The following is a 20,553-nucleotide window of genomic DNA, read 5'->3' on the forward strand; positions in this document are numbered from 1 at the left end:
CCACATTACAAGGGTGTTTGTAGTACTATTTGACTGCGCTTCTATTTGGGGGGAGCGCGTGACAGGACGCGCGCGTCTCACGCGGATTCTGAGACTGGCGCGACCGCAAATGGTGCTTCATTATGTTCCAACTACACCAGAAGAGGAGGAGCTGGCGCTAGCCCTAGCAATATCGGCGAGCTTGAGTGCAAGTGAGGCCCGCGCTGCGCGAGTGACAGCTGCGGTGCTGCCCCCCGCCCCCCCTCCCTCCCGCCTGCCCTGCTGCAAAAGCCCTTGTCCTCTCGAGTAAACGATGCCCCTTGTTCCGCGCTTGTAGACAAGGGCGGAGCTGCTGCTTCGCGCCCGGCGCCGGGGGCCGCTAACAAGAGCTCGTCCAGGCCCCCCAGCTTTACGAACGGCGCCGCTCGCGCCAGTGCCAGCTCGGGAGCGTCAACATCCAGCTCGCAGCCCCCGGCCCTGTCACCACTGCTGGGGCCCGGGTCAGCCTCAGCCTACCCAACTGTGCCTGCAATAGGCTCGCCGACCCACCACGGGCCCAGGTCCCCTGCACGTTCGGGCGTCCCGCCGCCGCAGACCTCCTCGCCGCTGCTTCCACAGCGCCCGGCTGCGGGCCCCAGCTACCCTAGCTACTATCCCCATGTGCCCGCCATCCACACACAGCCGCCGTCTTACCCTAACCACCATCCGCCGCCACCGGCCCAGCCGCCGCAGCAGCAGCATTACGCGGGCCTCCGGTCAGGCCACATCCAGGCCCCGGGCGCAGCAGGAGGGGCCTCAGGGGCCTCAGCCGCGAAGCCTAGCAGCAGCAGCAGCAGCAGCGCCCAGCCGCCAGCGGTGCCTGCACGGCGGCGGTGGGACCTGCCGCCAGGACCTCCGCCTCATGGCCCCGGCGCCGCAGGAGCGGGAGGAAGCGCTGGCGCCGGCGCGGCCGCAGGAGCAGCCCCGCCGCAGCCGCGGCGGCGGTGGGACCTGGGCGGGGTGGGCGGCAGTGCCGGCTCCGCGCCTGCGTCGCCCAAAGGCGCGGCGGCGGGCGTCGCCAGCTCCGGCGGCTCGTTCTCGAGCCGGCACGGCTCGCCGTCCAGGGCTGCTGCGGCGGCGGCTGTGCGGCAGAGCTACCCCACGGCCGCCGGGCCCTCATCTTCCTCCCACCAGCCACCAGCGCAGCTGCGGCCGCTGCCACCTATTGGCCGCAGCAAGAGCGCCACCGGCCCCAATGGGTTGATGGGGGTTGGTGCCGCCGCAGGCGGCGGCGGCGGCGGCTTCGCCTCTGGCGGCGCCGCGGCGGCCGGCCAGCGGCCGGCGTTGCCGCCGCCGCCCCCACTGTTCAGTGACCCAGATGCGTGCGCGGGCTGCGGCAAGGGCTTTGGTGGTGGCGGGCTGTTTGGGGCGGTGCTGGGACTGGGCGGTGGCAGCGGCTACGTGACCGGCATGAACCGCAAATGGCACCCGGACTGTTTCAAGTGAGTGTCGGAGTGGCGGGGTTGTGGCGCCGGGTGTCGGGGTGCACTGGGCGCGTGTGGGTTTGTCGTGGTTAGAGGGCAGAGCGGGGCGCATTCATGTTGCTTGGTGCGGACAGGGACAGCTGCACTGCACTCTTGGCCGGCACCCCTGCACTGCACCCCCACTGACCCTCGCGTGGCCCTGTGTGGCACGTGCGCAAACCTGCGCATTCCGCGGGTGCTGAGTCGGAATGCTCCCAACGGTTGTGTGGATGTGGCGTGCTTATGCTTATCATGCTTATACGTATGCGCCTGCAGGTGCGGCTTCTGTGCCGAGCCCATCAGCTCGGGCCGCGGCGCCTTCTCCTACCAGATGCACCCCGGCGACCCGCGCCCCTACCACACCGACTGCTACAAGCACGTGCACCACCCCGTGTGTGCCGTGTGCGGCACCTTCATCCCCGCCGGCCCCGACGGCCGCATCGCCTTCAAGGAGGCGGGCTTCTGGCGCGAGCGATACTGCCACAGCCACACGGAGGCGGACGTCGTGCGCTGCTGCGCCTGCAGCCGCCTGCAGAAGAAGGGTGGGGCGGGGGCGTGGGTACTGAAGGAGAAAGTTCGCGTGAAGGGTAGGCAGGGCTGGTCGGTGCGCCAGGGAAAAGTACCGTGTTTGGTGCGTCGTGTGGTCTGTGTGTCAGTTTTGGGCGATGTAACTTTCCTAGCGGGGTCAGACCGGCGCGGCCTAGCCAACAGCCATCCCACACCGCCACACCACACACCGCCACCACACCCACTCCACCGCCACCCCACCACCATCCTCTCACCGCACCTCACCTCACCTCACCCACCAGGCGAGGAGTGGGCGCCGCTGCCGGACGGGCGGCCGCTGTGCCTGGGCTGCCTGGGCTCTGTGGTGCTGGACACGGCGGACGCCCAGCCACTGTACGGCGAGCTCATGGACTGGTACCGGGCGGACATGCGGCTGCCGCACGCGGGGGCCAAGGTGGGCTGCTGTAAGGGTGGTGTGGGGTGGAGTGGTGTGGTGTGGGGTGGGGTGGAGTGGGGTGGGGTGGGGTGGGGCGGGGCGGGGCTTTATATGTTACGCAGGGAGTACGGAGGCGGGTGCACTGGGTGCACATGGAAGCTCGCCTATTGCAGTGGCGGGCCCCACCCTGCACGCACACATACACACATGGCTCATGTCATTGGCCGCTGCTGCGGATGCCCTGCTGCCCCCCTACCTACCTGACCCGCTGCCTCGTGCCGCCCCTCCACCTTGCTTCATTCTCCCCCCGCCCCCGCCCCCTCCACCACCACCACCACCCCCACCCCCACCACCCCCACCGCCCCCACCACCACCACCACCACCCCGCAGCCGCCGCTGCTGCTTGTGGACGGCCCCACGCTGAACGAGCACGCGGCGCGCGAGGGCCGAGACGACAGCGCCGGCGCCCCCATGTTCCACGTGCGGGGCCTGTGCGTGGCCACTGTGTACACGTGAGCGGCCGCGAGCGGGCTGTTGCGGGATAGCAGCTAGGAAGATAGCGGCAGCTGGTCGTGCACGTGCTGATCTGCATGTGCTTTACGGCGGTCGTGCAGTCGCCGCGTGCCTTGCGGGGTGTCATGTGCAGCGCTACGCGTTATTGTCCGATGCTTCCGATACGAAATGCCCGGCCGCGCCGACGGGTTGTAGAGTTCTGCTTGCGCTGCGTGCCCTAGGCCTCGGTCCGTGACTCGCGCTGCATCGCGCTTCACCCTGGCCCTTATCTCCTGCTCCCTTCCCCACCTCCCTGGCTTCTGCCCCCCACCCTGTAGGTCCATCCCCTCCATCCGCCGTGGCAGCGGGGGAGTGCTGCATACCATCGCCACCGCCCTGTCCCAGTCCGCCGCCGCCGCGCTGGGCGGCGGCTCCGTGCGCTGCGACGTCAAGGTGGGGTGGGGGTGTGCGGGCCACAGCCGTGTGCGACACTCCAAAGCGGCGGGCTGGGTTGATGCTGTGATTGTCCCATGTGATGCCCCCGCTGCCCCGGGCTCCCGGCCGCTGTAGCGCAAGACCCACCCACCCACCGGCCCACTTGTCACGGCCTTCCGCCGTTCAATATCTCTCCGCTCCTCTCTACCTCCCTCCTGGTTGGGCTTTCTGGTGATGAAGGGGCTGATCCGGCACATAATCCCCCACTGCCCTCGCCATCTCCATCTCCATCTCCATCTCCACCTCCCCCCCCAGTGCATCCTGCTGCTGTACGGGCTGCCGCGGCTGCTGACCGGCAGCATCATGGCGCACGAGCTGATGCACGCCTGGCTGCGGCAGGCGGGCTGCGTGGGGCTGCCGCTGCGGGTGGAGGAGGGGCTGTGCCAGCTCATGGCGTGCCTGTGGCTGGACAGGCAGCACGAGCTGCTGGCGGGGGTGAGTGCGCGGCAGGGGGCGGCTGTGTGTGTGTGTGTGCGTGTGTGTGTGTGTGTGTGTGTGTGTGTGTGTGTGTGTGTGTGTTTACATGTGTGTGTGTTAAAGAGCACAAGGAAAACGTTGCGCAAAGACAGTGTATGCGATGCAGCAAAGCGACGGTTGTGTGTTTGTGTGTGTGTGTGTGTGTGTGTGTGTTTACGTGTGTGTGGGTTTCTTTGTGACTGTTAAGAAAAGCTCAGGGGAAAGGGTCGGCACTGTATGTGCGTGTGTGTCAGCGGGCTGGGAACTGGGGCTCGGGGGCTCTTGGTATATTCGTGTGCACTGTGCGTCACTGCGTTGCGCTGCACGACTGACACGCAAAGTCAGCGCACCAGTCCCCTCGTGCCACATCACTAGGCCCTTGCAGTTGTGGTATCTAGTCCACATCGCTCACACCACACCGCAGCGCACCATACCAGTCGTGCCACTCCACACCACATCACACCTCACCGTACCACGTCGCCAACCGCCCGCTCCAACAGAATCCGGACGAGCAGCGCCTGGCCAGTTTCTTCTCGTACCAGATCCGTACAGACACCAGCGAGGTGTACGGCGACGGTTTCCGGGACGCCATGGAGGCGTTCCAGAGCCACGGTCTGACTAACGTGGTCCGCAACGTGCAGCTGTACGGCAGGTTCACGCCGCCGTAATGGTTGGATGGGGTGGCGATGTGTGAGGAGAAGAGGTGTGGGTTGTGTGTTTCTTATGGCGTATGTGGCGTATGTGCGGTGTGGCGGGGGGCAGCTCAGAGCTTGGTTGCACTGGGAGATGTGAGTTCAGATGGAGATGTATGACGGATGCGAGTGTGTAAACTCCGTGTGCAGGATTTTGCAGAGGGCTGTTGGGGCTACAGGGCTTGGGCGTGGTGCTGCTGGGTGTTGGCAGCCATAGCCCCCGCTCCGCCTACCGATGTACGAATTGCTGGCAAATGCGGTTTGGGTGCACGGCATGGGGTGCACGCTGCACATCGGGTCCGGGCATGGGCAAATTCATACATTCTATTACATTCTCGTAGTGCAGCACGGTCTGGCAGGTACGGAGATAAGTAGGCGCTGATATTGCTTGCGCCAACCGAGTCGCTTCCAGCCAGATTACGGTTGCGTGGAAAGGGCAAAAGCTGAAATGCTTCAAGCCGGTATTACGGCTTCCCAACATGATACCAACATGTAAATGTGGTCAATCTGCCCCTGTTGCGAGCCAGACCCTCCAGTCTCTGTGCCTTTTAAGCGTAACAGCCTTCTCGGTGACGCAACCGCTGCGCGTTAGCCATGCTGCCTGAGTCCAAGCACTGCACGTTGCAGGTCGACTAAGCAGCAGTGTTACCAGCGTGCTGTCAACGTGTGCCAAGTTGCCATCTAGCAGCCCAGGATGTGCTTCACTGTGCTGGCACGTTCTGTACGTGCTCCCTTCCTGAACACAGTGCCCGCCACCATTGTGCACGGCAGCCACACAGCATGTCATGTACAAGCCATTGTGGACTTCCTTGGGTGGAAGCGGGCACACAAATAGGGCCGCGACATGCCGCAGGACATGTCTGCGGGTTCCACTGGTTTTGACACGCCATGCCAAACGGCTGGTGACTCTTCCCGCGGAACATGTTCTAGCCTAGCATGATGATGTCATGTATGAAGGACCGCAAACTCCCATCAATCCCCTGCGGTGAGGCTTGTCGCGACTCGCGAGAGCGTGTGCATGAGGTGAGGGTGACTGCTTTCGCGCATTTTGTCGAGTTCTCATAAACACTCAATAGTGTTCTTCCAAATAAGTCAAAGCACGCCAACCGCACATTTGCATTGACTCGTTGAACAGCCAAAGATCTTTCGTTCAGAATGGCGGGGACAAATGGGGGAGGTTTCGACTTTGACCTCGTCAAGCGTAATTCTATGCTAGAGGGTAAGGGCATGACCCTGCCAAAGGCGTGGAAGACGGGAACGACTATCGCGGGGCTCATCTTCAAGGTAAGCCCCTCTCACGAGCCTGGAGCTAGAAGCACCGCAGCTGAAGCAGTTGCGTCGAATTTATAGGATGGTGTGGTGCTGGGAGCCGATACCCGCTCCACCTCGGGCTCGACTGTCGCGGACAAGAACTGCTCCAAGATCCACTACATTACGCCCAATATCTATGCGTGCGGTGCCGGGACAGCTGCCGATCTGGAGCATGTAACAGGTGGGACTAAGTTGGGGCTGGCGGGGGGCCAAACGGTCGTCGAAAACACCGAATTCCGCTTCAAGCCATCCTCCCTGGGCACTGACGCCGTCGCGCAGACATGGTGTCCGGTCAGCTCGCGCTGCACCGGTACGCCACCGGGCGCAATGCGCGCGTCATCACGGCCATGACCATGTTCAAGCAGCACCTATTCAAGTGAGTTGAGCAGAAAGCGGAGGCACGCGCCCGCGCCGAGAAACGACATACGCGCTAGCAGCTCTTGTGGCCAGGTTTTGAGCGCTCAGGGCTGCGTGTGGTCTGGTAACGATTGCACGCTTCATGGACGCTCTACACGCTGACCGCTTACCGTGTTGTGTTGTTGCAGGTACCAGGGGCACGTGGGCGCGGCGCTGGTGCTGGGCGGCTATGACATCAACGGCCCCCACCTGTTCACGGTGCGTTTGCCGCACGTCGGTCTGGTCGGGTTGCCCTGGTGGCCGGGCGGCACCCCGCGGCATCGGCAGCCGGCAGCGAGGGGAGTGCTGCTTGGCATTGGGTTGCGCAAAAATCGCGCAGCTGTTGGAGTAGGGCTGCAGTTCATGCAGCGCCGGGCTCTGTGGCGGTGCATTCAGCAGCAGGCCGGGTAGTAGCTGCAGGGTGCTGTCTTGGTCTTGGTCGAGTCGGCGCGGGGCCTCAACGCCTGGCTGCTTGAGTGGCTGGGTGGCAGAGATTGTCGCAGTGCGGCAGTTGGCAGGCACTGGTGGGATGTGGCTCCCGGCCGGTGACGCGGACGCCCCTGCCCGGGAGGTCATCCCCGACAACCGCGCCCACCACACCTCCTCCCCAAACCCCCACCCCTCCCTCCTCCCACCTCCCCGCACCACCAGATCTACCCTCACGGCTCCACCGACTCGCTGCCCTTCGCCACCATGGGCAGCGGCAGCCTGAACGCCATGGCCATGTTCGAGGCCTACTACAAGGACGACATGAACCGCGCGGAGGCCATGGAGCTGGTGGCCAAGGGCATCAGGTGCGGGGGCCGGGTGCGAGGAGGAGGAGGAGGAAGGTGTTAAGAAGGGGTATGACAATCTGACCTTGGTTGCGCTGGGTTGAGGATGGAGAGAGCAGAGGGCGGAGTTGATGCCAGGCTTGGCAGAGGGCCGGGGGTGTACATGGGCAAATGGGAATGGAAGGTTGGAGGTTCAAAAGGCTGTGGAGCATTGGAAGGCAGCGTCCCCTCTGCAAAGTGCCTGGGCAGCAGTGCGAAGCGAGGATGGCGAGCGCGAAGAAGGCTGGCGCGGGCCGGGACAGGGGCATGCACTCCGTGTACTGATTGTGGGGTGGGCCACGGCCTTGCACACATGCGCGGCTTCTGCGGCACCGCGCACATACAAACTACGCAGCCCAGCCTGCCGCCGACACGCACGCGCCTGCACACACGCGCACCTGCGCACACAGGTCGGGTGTGTTGAACGACCTGGGCAGCGGCAGCAACGTGGACCTGTGCGTCATCACCAAGGACGGCGTGGAGTACCTGCGCAACTACGAGTATCTGCAGGCCAAGACCTACAGCCGCAAGTTCCCCGTCAAGTACGCGCCCGGCACCGCCAGTGAGTATCTCGGTGTGCGCATGTGTGTGCGTGTGGGCGGGTGGGGGTGGGGGCGTTGCACGGGGGCTTGGGCTCCTGGTGCGGGACGGAGGGGGTTGGGTTGTCATGGGTGGGACGGGGAGTGCTTGTTTGCTGCAGGGCTGGGAGTGCGCGTGTGCATGCGGGGTTGTCTGTTGCAAGGGTCTGCGCGGTGCTGTGCCGCTTAGGCTGTGGATTTGGGGCAGGTGACGGGCACGATGAGCGTGCTACAGCTGTTTGGACCCACGCCTGAGCCCGCCGTGCCTGTGTTCCTCTCTTCCTCCCGCAGCCGTGCTGCGGCAGCGGATACTCAGCCTCAAGGACGTGGAGGTGACGGAAGGCGTGCCGGAGGAGATGGACGTGTCGTAAGCGGCGGCTGGCGGCAGTTGAAGGCCTGGATGAGACGGAGGAAGTCAGCTGGAAGAGGTCAGCAGAAGGTGGAGGTCGAGGAGGAGGTCAGGAATCTAGGTTATGCGGTGGGCGTGGAGGAAGTGTGAGAAAGAGCGGAAGGCATGGGATGGCGCTGCCGCGTGTGTACGGGGCGTGTCAATGCTGTAATGGTGCTGCTGGTGACGGTTGAAGCTGTTGCTGGTGTGATGGGGGGCTGGAGTGTGTAGCGCAGTGTAGCGAAAGGGACAAAGGAGGCTGCATCCATCCCAGGCTGAAGGCAGCGGGTTACAGTTAAGTCTGCGGCGGGTTATATCTGCGAACCGGCTTGGCGGCGCGCGTGCTGCATGTGCTGCGATGCGAGCACTTGCGGTGACTGCTGTGGTACTGGTGTCGTGTAGCTGTCAGCAAACGTGACGACTGCGCAATCATAATATGTAACAGCAGATTGACAGGTAGAACCCCGCCTAATGCCGCTCAATGGCTCTCCGCAGTCTCGAGCGTCAAAGTGCACCCTGCTTTCTCCTGTCGCACACCGCATGTTCGTCAGCAATGCCGCCTGGATCCAAGCACCCCACGCCGGCCCCAAAACATACAACATCCATACGAGGACATGCGCCTGGGCCTCTCCACACAGACGGGTCCGGGGTTGTAATTCTGCACTCGGCAACACACAACTTGGCAACCTGCGACGTGTCTGCCTAAACCGTGTTCACCGGCTCTGCCGTACTTGTGCCCCTGCCCATTGGCCTACGCTAACACTTTTGCCACGTCATGCACAACCCACTCCACAGCCATCCATCCCACCCGCACACTCGCGCACCTACCGTACCCTGCTTCCAAACATGCAAACCCCAGGCTTGCTGTTCCCAATACCCCCACAATGTCCGCGCCCCTGTTGCAACTGCTGGTAGCGCCTGCCCGGGCGCCAAATGACCACATGTGAGTGGCACGTCCGCCACCAGCGCCGTGCGTGCGTGGCCGTCGCAAAGCCTAAGCTGCTCCTGCACACGTGCCAGCGCTCCTATTTGCCGGGGCCGCGGCGGCGCGACCCGCTGCATAAGCATTAACAGCCCTGCCAGCTACACAAACGCCGCACTCCGGCCCTGCCACGCGCAGCTGCGCAAGGCACACGCCCGCGCAGCGCTCAGACCCGCCACAGCTCTAACCCGCCCGTCCGGCAGCCGGCCCCCTGGCTAAGACCGGCCCACGCCTCTCCTGCCCCCTGACCCGATCCCACGCTCCGTAGCTTCCGCCGCAGCCTCCACTGCACCACGCCACGCCACGCCCGCGCCTCGCGCCTCGCGCCACACGCCATGTGCCGCTGCCACCACTTATTCGCCCGCCACGATGCCGAAGCCGAACTTGTAGTTGCTCTGCCAGTGGTCCATCTCCGCGCTGAGCACGAAGTTGATGCCGGGGCTGAAGCGCTCTTCAAGCAGTGTGGTGATGACGCCGTTGGTGTCGGCCTTGCCGCGGATGCGGCACTGCCGCAGCACGACGTCGTAGCCCACCGTGGCTGTGACATCGCGGCTGAGCAGGTGCCACATGAAGTCGGCGGCGAGCGTCACCTTCTCCGTCACCTTGTGTGTGTACTGCATGTTCATGAGGCCGGTGGTGGCGACCTGGCAGGTGGCCACGTGCTTGTCGCCCTGGTGGCGCAGCGCCAGGCCCACGCCCGACTTGGGGTTGGAGGGCAGGTAGAAGAACTCGCCGCCGGCGGACAGCTTGGGCGTGAGCGACTGGAAGTAGTTGAGGCCCACGAAGCCGGGCGCGCCCAGCTTGAGCTGCGCGTTCCAGTCGCCGCCCTTGACGTCCGTATCCAGCATCACCTGCGACTGGTTGGCGGCGTTGGCCAGCTGCGCCTGCACCTTGAAGCCCAGCCAGTTGGCGACGTCGTACTTGATGCGGCCGGACAGCCGGCCGTCGGACGCCAGGCGGCCCATGAGCACCAGGTTCTGCGACTCGCTGACGGTGGTGGCGCCAAACTCGTAGGTGCCCACGGGGGTCTTGATGATCTGCCGCCCACCCGTCTGGAGCTCCATGTTCCCCATAAACAGATTGTGCGACAGGAAGAAGTGCTGGTTAAGGGGCTTGTTGATCTCGAAGCGCAGGCCCTCGAACGTGTCCGGCTTCAGCGAGATGATGCCCTCGCGCTGGATGTCCTCATAGCGCACGGGCTGCGGCAGCTCTAGATAGTTGGGCCGCTCTGACTCCTTAATCTCCTTGGCAACCGCTGCGGCTTGCGAGGCAAAGCTAAAGTTGGGCATCGGTGGGGGCGAACTGTCGCCGCCCGGCCCCGCCTTCGCTGGAGGCGCCTTGGCATCATCGGCTCGACTGTAGACGAGACCCATAGTTGCTAAGTTTAGATCAGTCACGTATGCGTGTAACGAGGCGGCGATTACTGCATTCGGGTGTAATCGTTTGAGTGGCAGCGAGCCAGATTCGGCGCAGGTTCAAACGTGTTGGAGGCGCGTGGCAAATATAGGTGCAGCAGGGTTGCAGGCATCGAAGTGCAGAGCAGACTGTGCACGATCCCATCGGCGCTTGACACGCCACGCAAACCGGGCCTACCAGCGCTACCCCGCGGCAGCCGCGGGCTTTGGCCTTGCTTCCCCCAGAAACCAAGCAAGCGAGCTACTTGCGTTTGCTAAAAATACAAGTTAAGTTGGAGACAAAAGTGCGTGGTGCTGACGAGACTTGAGGCATGAAGTCCTGTATAGCATCCGTGATAGGGTCAAAAGTGTCCCAGCGCCGCCCAGACCACGATCATATCGCTGGTTTTGTATTACACGTATCAGCAGGTACCAGCGCCTTTGTGCTTTGGCCAGCAACAAATGGTAGGCCGTGCTCGGATGCTGTGTTGGCCTTCGGAATCCCGAGAGTCCAGCGACTACTGTAATGCGTTTCAAATCTACATTGATGTATTACAGACGGAAGGGGTGATATAACACGGTGATATACCCTAGGGCTCTGGTTGAGTACGTACGCCGGGGGAACGTGGGGGGGACGCGCCATCAGGGTGCGTGGCGGGCTGGTGTTATTAGTCAAAGCAGTTTCATGCTTTCCTTCGTAATCAATAAGCACACATGTTCATGTGAGTCGCGGGCGGGAAGGCGCAAAGCCGGGCGCGAGCTCGGCCACGTTTTGCGCAATGCGTGCAAGCGTGCAGCGGCAAATTGTGCACTCAGCACTTACTAGCGAACACATTGCATGCAGCTATTTTATTCCAATGCCCTTGTGTAATTACTCGTCCAATACCCGGCATTCCTTCACGTTTGCGCTTCACGAGCGTGCCTTTGTGAGACCGGCACTGCACTCGCGCAACTTCGCGACCAAGCCTCTCGCGCTCGCTTCCTCTCCTCGAGATAGTGCGAACGGCGTAGACATGTTGCCGAAGCCGCTGGTTGTCGTGGGCTCCGTCAATGCCGACCTAGTGCTGCCCATCGAGCGCCTGCCGAAGCCCGGCGAGACGCTCGCGGCTGCCTCCATCGAGACCGTGCCGGGTAGGGCGCTTGAGGGGGCTGGAGGGGGGAGAAGAGGCCCCACAGTAGTTGCTGCGGCAAGCCCCAGGCGCAGCCTAGCTCTGCGCTTGTGGTGAGCGCCAAGCACGTTAACCCAGCAGGCAACCTGACGCTACATGCGCCGCCTCCGAATCCTCCTCCATCTCCTGCTCCATCTAACCATGCCATTGTCAACAAGTGTTGTCAACCTTGCTCCCACCATTCCCTGTCTACCCTGTACAGGCGGCAAAGGTGCTAACCAGGCCGCCGCCGCCGCGCGCGCTGGCTTCCCGACCTTCTTTGTGGGCCAGTTTGGGCGGGACGACCCCAACGCCAGCCTGCTACGCAACGCACTGCTGGGATGCGGCGTTGACCTGACGCATGCGGCCGAGGTGGACGGGCCCTGCGGCACCGCGCTCATCCTGCTGCAGGTGGCCTGCGGGCGGGCGGGTGGGGGCAGGCGCGAGGGCGGGAGGGCAGGCGGTTGTGTGTGGTCATGGAGGTGTATGCGAGTGAGCGACCATCGCGTGAGCAGCATGGAGGGGGACAGGTGACAGCAACAGCAGGCGTGGTGCTTGCCCCAGCTGGCAAAGGGCTGAGTACAAATGGTCAGGTCGACGCGGGGGGACAAGCCCCGCGCTGGTTTGCTTCCCACGCACGGCACGTCTTCACATCCAGCCGTGCTTCCACCCTGTGCAGGCGGGCGGCGAGAACAGCATCATCATTGTGGGCGGTGCCAACCAGGCGGCCTGGCGGCTGAGTGACGGCGTCAAGGCGCTCATTGCGGGTGGGTTGGGAGTCTTAGATGTGGAACGTTGGATCCTGGGTTGGTCGTGCAGCTCGGCATGGTGGTGTGAGTAAGCAGCATGGCACTCAGCCCATAAAGGTGGCTGAGGAACAAGGTTTCGGACGTTTGGGGGAGGCGCTGCGTAAGGGCGCAGGCGGCAGCGCAAGACGCCTCGAACTCTTCACACGCCCCGTCCTGCTGACACCCGCCTGCTGTTTCATGTAATGCAGGTGCGGGCGCTGTGCTGCTCCAACGTGAAATTCCGGAGCCTGTAAACGTGGAGGTGCGTGCCGGGCAAAGCCTAGCTCTTTCCCGCCTGGCCTTGGCCTGAGCACTTCCTTCACCTCGTTGGCTCCTTTCGCGCTCCCCATCCACTCCGAGCCTCCCCTCCACCTGGGTCTCAGAAAGTCTGGACTTGAAAGATATTGCCAGCATTTCACACACCAACCCTGCGCCCTCTCTGCATCCACTTCGCGTGTGCAGGTGGCCAAGTTGGCGGCTGCTGCGGGTGTGCCTGTCATCCTGGATGCGGGCGGCGTGGAGGGCCCCATCGACCCCACCATCCTGCCCTGCCTGGCGCTGCTCAGCCCCAACGAGACGGAGCTGGCGCGCCTGACGGGGCTGCCCACAGACACAGAGGCGCAGGTGCGGGCGCTGTGTGGGCGCCTGGGTAATAGGGGAGGAGGGGGAGGAGGAGGAGGGGGAGGAGGAGGAGGGGGAGGAGGAAGGAAGGGGGAGGAGAAGAAGGCTCATTGCTCGTAAAAATGCTGGGCAGAATGGAGCGACGGCGGTGGAGGCTGGAGCGGTTGGGGGCTGGAATGAGGCCGGGCTCGCAGTGCTTGGTTGCATGCGGAACCGCCGAGGCTATGGATCGGCGCCCAACACATCCAACTCTACTCACCATCCACCGCACGCACCTATCGCCGTCACTTAGCCTGACTCGTCCATGTAGTCATGCCTGCAGCCCACCACCCACCCACACGGCCACAGGTCCAGGCGGCTGCTGAGCAGCTCATGTCCGCGGGCGTGAAGAGTGTGCTGGTCAAGCTGGGCGCAGATGGCAGCCTGCTGCTGCCGGGGCCGGGGCAGCCGCCGCTGAGGCAGGCGGCCATCAGGGCGGAGCAGGTGGTGGACACGACAGGTGCGCGGTGCGCGGGTGGTGCGAGTGGGTGGATGGGCGGGGCCACGGAGTGAGGGGTACGGCCGTGATGCCCAGGTTTGGCCAGGGGCTCGGTTGGGGAAGGACACCGAGCTAAAGCACCAGCGCTCTCTCGCCTCCCTTTCGCTCTGCGCCCTCTCTCCGGCCCCTCCCCACCCAAGTAACCCTCTTGCGCCCCCGGGCCCCACAGGCGCGGGCGACTGCTTCACGGCCACGTACGCGGTGGCGGTGCTGGAGGGCAAGGCGCCGGCCGAGGCACTGCGGTTCGCCTCCGCCGCCGCCTCCATCTGCGTGCAGCGCAAGGGCGCCATGCCCTCGCTGCCAGCGCGGGCCGAGGTGGACACGCTGCTAGCAAAGCAGTGAGCCGCCGCGAGCCTTGGGCTGTGAGCCGTGGGCCGTGTGCGGTGTGTGCTGTCTGGTGTTCGGTGTATTGTGGGCTCAATAGCAGCAAACGTTGTGTTTGGGTTGGGTTGGCCTGGGATTTGCATACAAAAGGGTGCGGCGAGGCCGTTGGGGCGACGAAAGGCACGCGTAAGTGCCCTGGACTGAACTGCAAGCTGCCGGAGCAGTTACGACAGGTGGGCAGCATTGGATGCGATGGGGTGTGCAATCGTGATAATTGTGATTACACGGAGGCATTAGGTTTGTAGCGGCAGCGGGGCGTGGGCCACGCCGGTTGGCCTGTCATCGGTGACCAGGATGACTTAAGAGGCTGCTCAGAAGGCAGGATGACATGAGTCAAGGCGTGCGTGTTTGCTCGTGCGAGGGATCAAGTGCGGGATTTTGCCGTCTCATCGTCTGGCTTGATGCGGTCCTGTTATCGAAGAATCGAGGATGCTTTTAAGACGCATAATGCGAAGTTGCAAACACAAACATAACAGCAGGCGGAGCACTGGCTACGGCAGCAGCGGTACGCCTGTCTTTCTAAGACCGGTTGATTGCTGTCGATGCTTGCCCCGCCGGTCGGAAATCTTGCTTGGATACGTCGATAAGATGTTCGGAGGAAAGCGTGGAGAGCTTGGGCAAGGGGTCGCTTGGGCAAGGGGTTGCGGGGGGCGGCTGTTCTGACACACTCCGCGCAGGTGCGCACACCCGCTAATGCTCTGTTCCTGTGTGCCACCCCTGACTAGCTGCTTGGCCTTGCTTCACCGCCGGCCTCCTGATACCCTCTGTCACGTATGGAGGAACAGGGAGGAACTGGGGCACCTTGCCCTGTGACTCTCCAGCTGGCTGTGAGCTGGCTGCCCCCAGGCGGCCCACGCGACCGGTCCGACGCGGCGCACCCTAAACTCCAGCCGACCTTTTCCGCGTAACCGCCAGCCGCAGCCACCAGATAGATCGTATTGTATAGGTTGAGCGACCGCGCACCGGGAGGGGAACAGCGATGGCGTTGCAGTTGGAGAATCACGTTTCGTTTCGATGGCCGGCTGCTCAGCTCCCTAAGACGCCTATGGCTTTGGGCGATGCATAAGCAGCATAAGGGCCGAAGGTTTAAGCGTTGCGCGCAAGAAACGGCGATGTACGGCACAAACACAGCAGTCGGTCCATGAAAGTGCGCTGCGTCCGCGTAGGCTCCTCCTCAAGTCGCTTGGAGCGAAATCGGCCGCAGAGCTCACAGTGTCCTTACACACTTTGACGCCCGGCTACTGCCCTACCACGACGGAAAATGAGGGCGGCTTTGTCCCTGACTCGCCGAGTCTCAGCCCGCGGCGCAAGCGCTACCGCGCTGTCACCGCGTAGCTCTGCGGAGTCTTCAGAGCTATCGGAGGCATGCAACGCTGCCCTGCAAGCGCAGGAGCGCGCGTTCAGCTCAGGCGGCATGCTCCGGTACGCGCAGTCTCGCGAACGATGGTTGCTCCCCTGCGGCGCCTTGGCTAGCCCCAAGCGCCTGCCATATGGGGTGTGCTTCCTGCACCAGATCTTGCGGTCACTTACTGATCCTTTCCGCGCGCTTGCTTTCCGCTTTCTGCAGCATGCGCGCGAGCTCAAGTCCCTGGACGCTGCAGCATGAGCGCCAGTCGACCGCAGCCCTGGCCTCATCGTCAAGCTCGCTTGCGGCAGCTGCTGCATGGCAGGCCAGCGTCCTGCAGTCCGAGTCGACGCTGGTGAGCTCGGGGGAGTATTCGCAACTTTGCTGAGTCGGCCACGCATTGTCACCGCAGCCCCGCCGGACGCGCATTTATGCTCTAATATTAGGGCCTCTATTGTTCTGGGTGGCTACTTGGGCCTGGCGCTGCTGGGTCCCGAAAAGAGCTCTGCATGTGCACGTCTTCGCCAACCTCCGAATCAGTCACCACGCGCCTGCATGCCATACCTGCTGCACCTAGACCAGGCGCATGATCGCAGTTGGCCAGCCCTGGTGCAGCGTCGCGCCGTCCTGAGAGCGTCAGCATGCGCTTTCTGGAAAGGGTTTGGAGCTGAAACTTAGGACCTGCTGCCTCCCGCGTGCCTCGCGCTCGCAGGTCGAAGACTGGCTGGCAGCTATGCACCAGGTGGATGCGGAGGCTCGCAACATGTGCTCTGGCCTTCTGTCCAGGAATCCGACACTGCTCTACCGCGACGCTGTTCGCACGACCGGTGTGGTGCAGGCCCTCGTGGAGGCGACGCGCCAGCGCCACCTGCTGCGCCCCTACCACATGCAGGACGCGCACGTCCTTGCGCTAGTGGACAGGTGCGCGGCGGCAGGCGGGCCCTGGAAAGGTCCCATTTCTGCGCACCGGGCGGGTATACCCCTCTGCTAATCAACCCTTTACTCTTCGTTCCCGCGCCCCCCACCCCGCACGCACGTCTCTCCCCTACCTAGCCACTGAACCACGCTCGGCGCTGGTGGTCACGAATACAGGTACACGCCCGAGAGCCTGCGCGCGCGGCTGGCCGAGCTGCACCGGCTGGTGTGGCAGAAGCTGGACGACAGCAACACGCCGGCGCTGTTCGCGGCGCGCACCTCGCTGGACATGCTGGACCTGGACGCCAAGGCGCTCGCGCTCAAGGTGCGCAAGAAGACCGTGTTAGAGAACGTAGACTGTGGAACAGGTTGTGCTGGTTAGAGATACGACAAAGCCACGTCAAAGCCACGTCGCAATATATGCCGCCCTCGGTGCTGACAGGCCCGCTGCCCGCCCTGCCCATACGCCCACATCGCGTGCGTGCCCACTACAGGCACAGGCGCTGCGCGCGCTGATCCCCGAGTTCCTGCCCTCCACCGTGCTGCGCGCCTGCCCGGAGCTGCTGGACGTGCAGGTGGACGACCTGCCACACCATGTGCGCCGCGCCGGCGACGTGGTGGTGGTGGGCGCCCACACCCAGGCCGAGCTGGTGGCGCCCAACAACGTCGTCATCGTGCGCAGCAAGGTGCTGGAGCAGCAGCAGCCGTCCGCGACTGGCGCCTCCGGCGCCGGCACGCTGGCTTCGCCCGGCAGCAGCCCACCGGTGCCGGTGTCGCCGTTTGCGGCGGCTGCGGCCGCCGCCGGGGCCTCCAGCGGCATGGCTGCCGGCCGGCTGCTGCGCACCGCCCGCTGCGGCGCGCAGGCGCTGCTGCGCGACTCGGCGCCGGCCTCCGGCGCGGGCGCCATGATGTCGCGCGAGGTGACCAAGGTGTTTTGCAACACGCGACAGCTGGTGTACGCGGCGGGCGACCAGGTGGAGGTGCGGGTGGAGGACCCGCACAAGGCGCAGGAGGACCTGAGCGCCGCCTGCCGCATGGCGGTGCTGCAGCGCCTGTCGCTCGCCGGCCAGGCCTCCACCGGCCACGTCCGCGTCGCGTAAAAGGAGGCGAGAGCCCTGCTCAACGGCTACTCCTACATGGGCCAAGTGTGCAGTGTTCGGCCTGTACCAGGCGGCATCATTCGCGGCGTGCCAAGAGCTTGCAGTTCCCAGGCGCACGAGGGCCCTGGTTGTACTTCGCTGCACATACGGTAACATCGGTGTGTGTACGCTGCGCCCGCGACTGTACCGCGGTCGGACTCCGGTACGCGGCGGTTCGTGGTGCGCTTGTAGTCTAAGTTCCAGCAACACCATCGCTGGAGGTGACAGACGGTAAACCGTTCTTGACCCAAAGCGGCGGACGATCTCGGGCGCCGCGTGTATTTTGAGCGTGCCCCTTTCCCGAGAACATAGGGGTTTCGTGGCCATGTTCATGGCTTTTTTGCACACAAACGCCTAAAAAACATAGCGGTTGAGCCTTTTTAGGGTTGCGCGGTGCACGGCATTCTACAATCCCAGAATGCATGGTTGTTCGTTGGTTGATAGCAGGTGACGCGGCTATACTGTTATGCGCGTCTGACCCAGATCCCGGCAAGCCCACGCGCTCCGCTTTGGTGATGTCGCTGTCAGTTTGACAGAGGAGACGCAGTTGCGCAAGGATCATGGGTGAAAACCCAGTTGTGGTACTTTTGAATAGGTATCGTTGCTATGAATTTTGAAGATGTTCGTGCGCGTTGCAATGGCGAGGCACGCATGCAGAGCTAGCTCGGAATTGAGACTGAGAAGATCTAGAGATGAAGCAGCAGCAGAGCATTAAAACCCTCGTCAAGCCTCGGCGGCGGTTTCGTTCTTTCCCAGGGCTCTCGCACAGCCCGGCATGCAGACTCGCCCCCTTGGCCGAGATGAGGGCGAAGAGGATGGAGAGGGACTGAGGTTGCAGTGCGAAAAGGGTAGCGCGGTTTGCGGTTTTCTGGGTTGACAGGAATTCACACATGATGTGTGCATATGCCGCTGCTACCGGCCTGCGGCGCTGCCCGGCGATTCAGTGTGTGGCAAGGGATGCGATCCGGGCCGTGAGGCAAGCGGAGTCCTGGGGCCAGCAGTACATACCGAATGGTGTGGGTGTTGTGTCCAAAAGTGTTGCTGGCACGTGGCACGAACGGTTGCCATCGCCGCTTAGTGTTGAATTCAAAGTGCGTGTGTGCTTGTGTGGACGACCCCAAAGAAGAGTGCCGAGAGGGACCGCGCAAGCGCGGAGCCCCGGCTGCTAGCCGCTGCTGACTGAAAGGTCACTGACGGGGTGCAAGTTGGAGCATGGCATGGCACTGAGCACGTCTGACTGCTGATGCGCATGCCGTGTGAGGTGGGCTGGGACTGAGGAGGTGCCCGGCCAATGTTCCGGCGGTAAGGAGTTGCAGTTGAGGCCCCCGGTTGCTTTGTGCTGGCTGCTAATTTCCAAGGCTATGCAGGCCGGTGAAAGCCAATAATGAAACAAAGGTGCCTCAGGGCATACGCAGTACGCCCAGTCGGTTTGCGTTGTGCTGTGTGTTGTTGACGTACATACGAAGTATGGAGTGTGGCCCGTTGCCCTGCACGGACACCTTTTTGCTGACAAATACATGATAGTTACTGAGGTTGGGTTGGTTATGGATGCGTGTGTGCAGTGCCCGTTGCAACGGCACACACCCGCAAAGGGCACGACAAAGGGTGGCGGCCGCGAACCAGGCTTAGCCAGGGGTTCCGGGATTTCCGATACTTTCATTTGGGTGCACGGCCCCCGCGCTTTCTGCCGCGGCCAGCGGCGGGGCGATGCGGAGTCACGGCGCATGGCAGCAGGCCTGCACTTGCACAACAGCCTATAAGTCTGTGCAATCTGTGCATGTGTTCGTAAGTTGCTTTATGCGAGTGCACGGCACGGGCGCGACAAGCGCAGTGGGCTAGAACAAAAGGTGGCCAGCCCCCCCACGCGTACAGTGGGGAGGCAAATGCGTGATGGCTGATTTAGGGTACTGCAGAGCCCTTTTTGTTGTTTGTAGGAAAAGGAGACGGGGAATTGCCAGCGATTCTGAAAGACAGGTGGTGGCGCTGCGGAGAGGTGTACAACATGTTACAAGGTGGGGACGCAGCACCAAAAAAATGTCGTTACGCGTGCAGTTCGTGGAGGCACACCTGTGTGGTTTTGTACAACAATACATCCTTGGTGCTTGGTGAGGGTGGCATCGGTCTCCACAAAGCCGCATGTCAAGCCAAAACGGTTTGGGTTTGTCGATGATCATGTTGGTCAAGAGTTACGGTAGTACTCTAGTAGAAAGGCTCGGTGGTAGCCTAGGAGCGGTGCTGGCTGATTCCCGCGGCGCCTCGCGCGTTGGGACGGCACACCGGCTCCAATTACGTGTTACATGTGTTTGTTGGCTGCATTTGGGTGTGTCTGGAGGCCTGTGCCTCGCTGGCAGGCGACGCATGGCAGACGGCAATTTTTCCTTTTGGAAACGGCGCACGGCGTGTGAAATGAGGAGGCAGTCAACTGGTCACCTCCCCCACGCGGCCAACAATAAATCAGGTTTTGCTGGCGTGCACGCACAACACTAATAAAGGACCCTGAATGTGCATGCCTTTGAAGGCGGTGACCCCCACCCGGTGCATCGGAGGGCAGCACGCGCAAACCTAAAAAAATCATTCATAATGGTTGGGCCACGCTGCACGACGCACACGCTGTAACCCCATATCTTCCACGCCTTGTTCGGACGGTCTACCGTACTTGCGAACATCGATGCACATGCCGCCACTCTGCTGAGTGCCGGGGCTGCACCCGTCTGGTGTGAGGTACAGCAATGGCGCGACACTGCTAAGCAGCCATTCAGCCGCCCACACCTCGCGCCGGGGGCTGAGACTTGGAGAGTCAGGGACAGAGCCGCCTTCATCTTCGGTCGTGGTAGGGCGGTACTGTAGCCGGGTGTCGAATTGCGTCAGGACTCTATGAGCTCTGCGGCCAGCTGCGGCTGGAACTTTCACAGACCGACTGCTTTGTTTCCCTCATAACGAGCTTGGCAGCCGGCCATAGAAACGACACGTGATTCTCCATTGGCAACAGGTCTGTCTGCGCCGCCATCTCTGCTCCCCTCCCGACGGCACTGCCGCAGACCCGCAGTCCCGGCCAACACGATGGTCGATGGGGCGATCGTGATGGAACATGGCAAGGGGCAGGAAAGCGTAGTCCCGATGTGTGTGGCTCCCACCCGTGCCCACATAAATGCGTAGCAAGAAGGGACAAGGCATTGGTGCGTCGTTCGCGCGCTGTTACTGTACCGACGGTAGCTGGCAGGTGGATGGTCGATGGGGCGATGGCGCACGCGTGGG

At 63.0% G+C, this 20,553-nt stretch overlaps 5 protein-coding genes across 5 annotated transcripts; 4 read left to right on the forward strand and 1 right to left on the reverse strand.

Moving 5' to 3' along the window:
• Positions 1–19: 19 nt before the first annotated feature.
• Positions 20–5,067, forward strand: CHLRE_10g424350v5 (uncharacterized protein). Its single transcript, XM_043066527.1, has 8 exons — positions 20–191; positions 317–1,460; positions 1,758–2,023; positions 2,291–2,442; positions 2,815–2,936; positions 3,255–3,369; positions 3,667–3,846; positions 4,368–5,067. Exons 1-8 carry the CDS (start codon positions 110–112, stop codon positions 4,533–4,535), a joined length of 2,229 nt encoding a protein of 742 aa, XP_042919924.1. The 5' UTR covers positions 20–109; the 3' UTR covers positions 4,536–5,067.
• A 572-nt stretch (positions 5,068–5,639) lies between these two features.
• CHLRE_10g424400v5 (uncharacterized protein) lies at positions 5,640–8,498 on the forward strand. The gene is made up of 7 exons (XM_001702688.2): positions 5,640–5,843; positions 5,910–6,051; positions 6,150–6,246; positions 6,416–6,485; positions 6,918–7,060; positions 7,489–7,640; positions 7,948–8,498. The coding sequence occupies exons 1-7, from the start codon at positions 5,715–5,717 to the stop codon at positions 8,025–8,027; spliced, it is 813 nt and encodes a 270-aa protein (XP_001702740.1). The 5' UTR covers positions 5,640–5,714; the 3' UTR covers positions 8,028–8,498.
• Positions 8,499–8,503: 5 nt separating this feature from the next.
• Positions 8,504–10,939, reverse strand: CHLRE_10g424450v5 (uncharacterized protein). The gene has a single exon (XM_001702523.2). The coding sequence runs from the start codon at positions 10,397–10,399 to the stop codon at positions 9,380–9,382; it is 1,020 nt and encodes a 339-aa protein (XP_001702575.1). The 5' UTR covers positions 10,400–10,939; the 3' UTR covers positions 8,504–9,379.
• Positions 10,940–11,274: 335 nt separating this feature from the next.
• On the forward strand, positions 11,275–14,601 carry CHLRE_10g424500v5 (uncharacterized protein). The gene is made up of 7 exons (XM_001702687.2): positions 11,275–11,551; positions 11,792–11,979; positions 12,248–12,335; positions 12,566–12,618; positions 12,819–12,980; positions 13,326–13,476; positions 13,685–14,601. Exons 1-7 carry the CDS (start codon positions 11,434–11,436, stop codon positions 13,855–13,857), a joined length of 933 nt encoding a protein of 310 aa, XP_001702739.2. The 5' UTR covers positions 11,275–11,433; the 3' UTR covers positions 13,858–14,601.
• Positions 14,602–15,087: 486 nt separating this feature from the next.
• CHLRE_10g424550v5 (uncharacterized protein) lies at positions 15,088–19,926 on the forward strand. Its single transcript, XM_043066528.1, has 5 exons — positions 15,088–15,321; positions 15,467–15,599; positions 15,957–16,165; positions 16,337–16,484; positions 16,654–19,926. Exons 1-5 carry the CDS (start codon positions 15,161–15,163, stop codon positions 17,257–17,259), a joined length of 1,257 nt encoding a protein of 418 aa, XP_042919925.1. The 5' UTR covers positions 15,088–15,160; the 3' UTR covers positions 17,260–19,926.
• The last annotated feature ends 627 nt before the right edge of the window (positions 19,927–20,553 follow it).

Source organism: Chlamydomonas reinhardtii, chromosome 10 (genome assembly GCF_000002595.2).
Source record: "Chlamydomonas reinhardtii strain CC-503 cw92 mt+ chromosome 10, whole genome shotgun sequence".
Lineage (NCBI taxonomy): Eukaryota > Viridiplantae > Chlorophyta > Chlorophyceae > Chlamydomonadales > Chlamydomonadaceae > Chlamydomonas > Chlamydomonas reinhardtii.

Bases quoted from the DNA above. Each gene is read 5' to 3' on its own strand.
- CHLRE_10g424350v5 (XM_043066527.1), top strand. From the start codon at position 110: ATGGTGCTTCATTATGTTCCAACTACACCAGAAGAGGAGGAGCTGGCG. The intron at 192-316 runs GTGAGGCCCGCG...CCGCGCTTGTAG, and splicing joins ATCGGCGAGCTTGAGTGCAA to ACAAGGGCGGAGCTGCTGCT. The intron at 3,370-3,666 runs GTGGGGTGGGGG...CTCCCCCCCCAG, and splicing joins CCGTGCGCTGCGACGTCAAG to TGCATCCTGCTGCTGTACGG.
- CHLRE_10g424400v5 (XM_001702688.2), top strand. From the start codon at position 5,715: ATGGCGGGGACAAATGGGGGAGGTTTCGACTTTGACCTCGTCAAGCGT. The intron at 5,844-5,909 runs GTAAGCCCCTCT...TCGAATTTATAG, and splicing joins TCGCGGGGCTCATCTTCAAG to GATGGTGTGGTGCTGGGAGC. The intron at 7,061-7,488 runs GTGCGGGGGCCG...CTGCGCACACAG, and splicing joins CTGGTGGCCAAGGGCATCAG to GTCGGGTGTGTTGAACGACC.
- CHLRE_10g424450v5 (XM_001702523.2), bottom strand. From the start codon at position 10,399: ATGGGTCTCGTCTACAGTCGAGCCGATGATGCCAAGGCGCCTCCAGCG.
- CHLRE_10g424500v5 (XM_001702687.2), top strand. From the start codon at position 11,434: ATGTTGCCGAAGCCGCTGGTTGTCGTGGGCTCCGTCAATGCCGACCTA. The intron at 12,619-12,818 runs GTGCGTGCCGGG...TCGCGTGTGCAG, and splicing joins CGGAGCCTGTAAACGTGGAG to GTGGCCAAGTTGGCGGCTGC. The intron at 12,981-13,325 runs GTGCGGGCGCTG...ACACGGCCACAG, and splicing joins CCACAGACACAGAGGCGCAG to GTCCAGGCGGCTGCTGAGCA.
- CHLRE_10g424550v5 (XM_043066528.1), top strand. From the start codon at position 15,161: ATGAGGGCGGCTTTGTCCCTGACTCGCCGAGTCTCAGCCCGCGGCGCA. The intron at 16,166-16,336 runs GTGCGCGGCGGC...TCACGAATACAG, and splicing joins GTCCTTGCGCTAGTGGACAG to GTACACGCCCGAGAGCCTGC. The intron at 16,485-16,653 runs GTGCGCAAGAAG...TGCCCACTACAG, and splicing joins CCAAGGCGCTCGCGCTCAAG to GCACAGGCGCTGCGCGCGCT.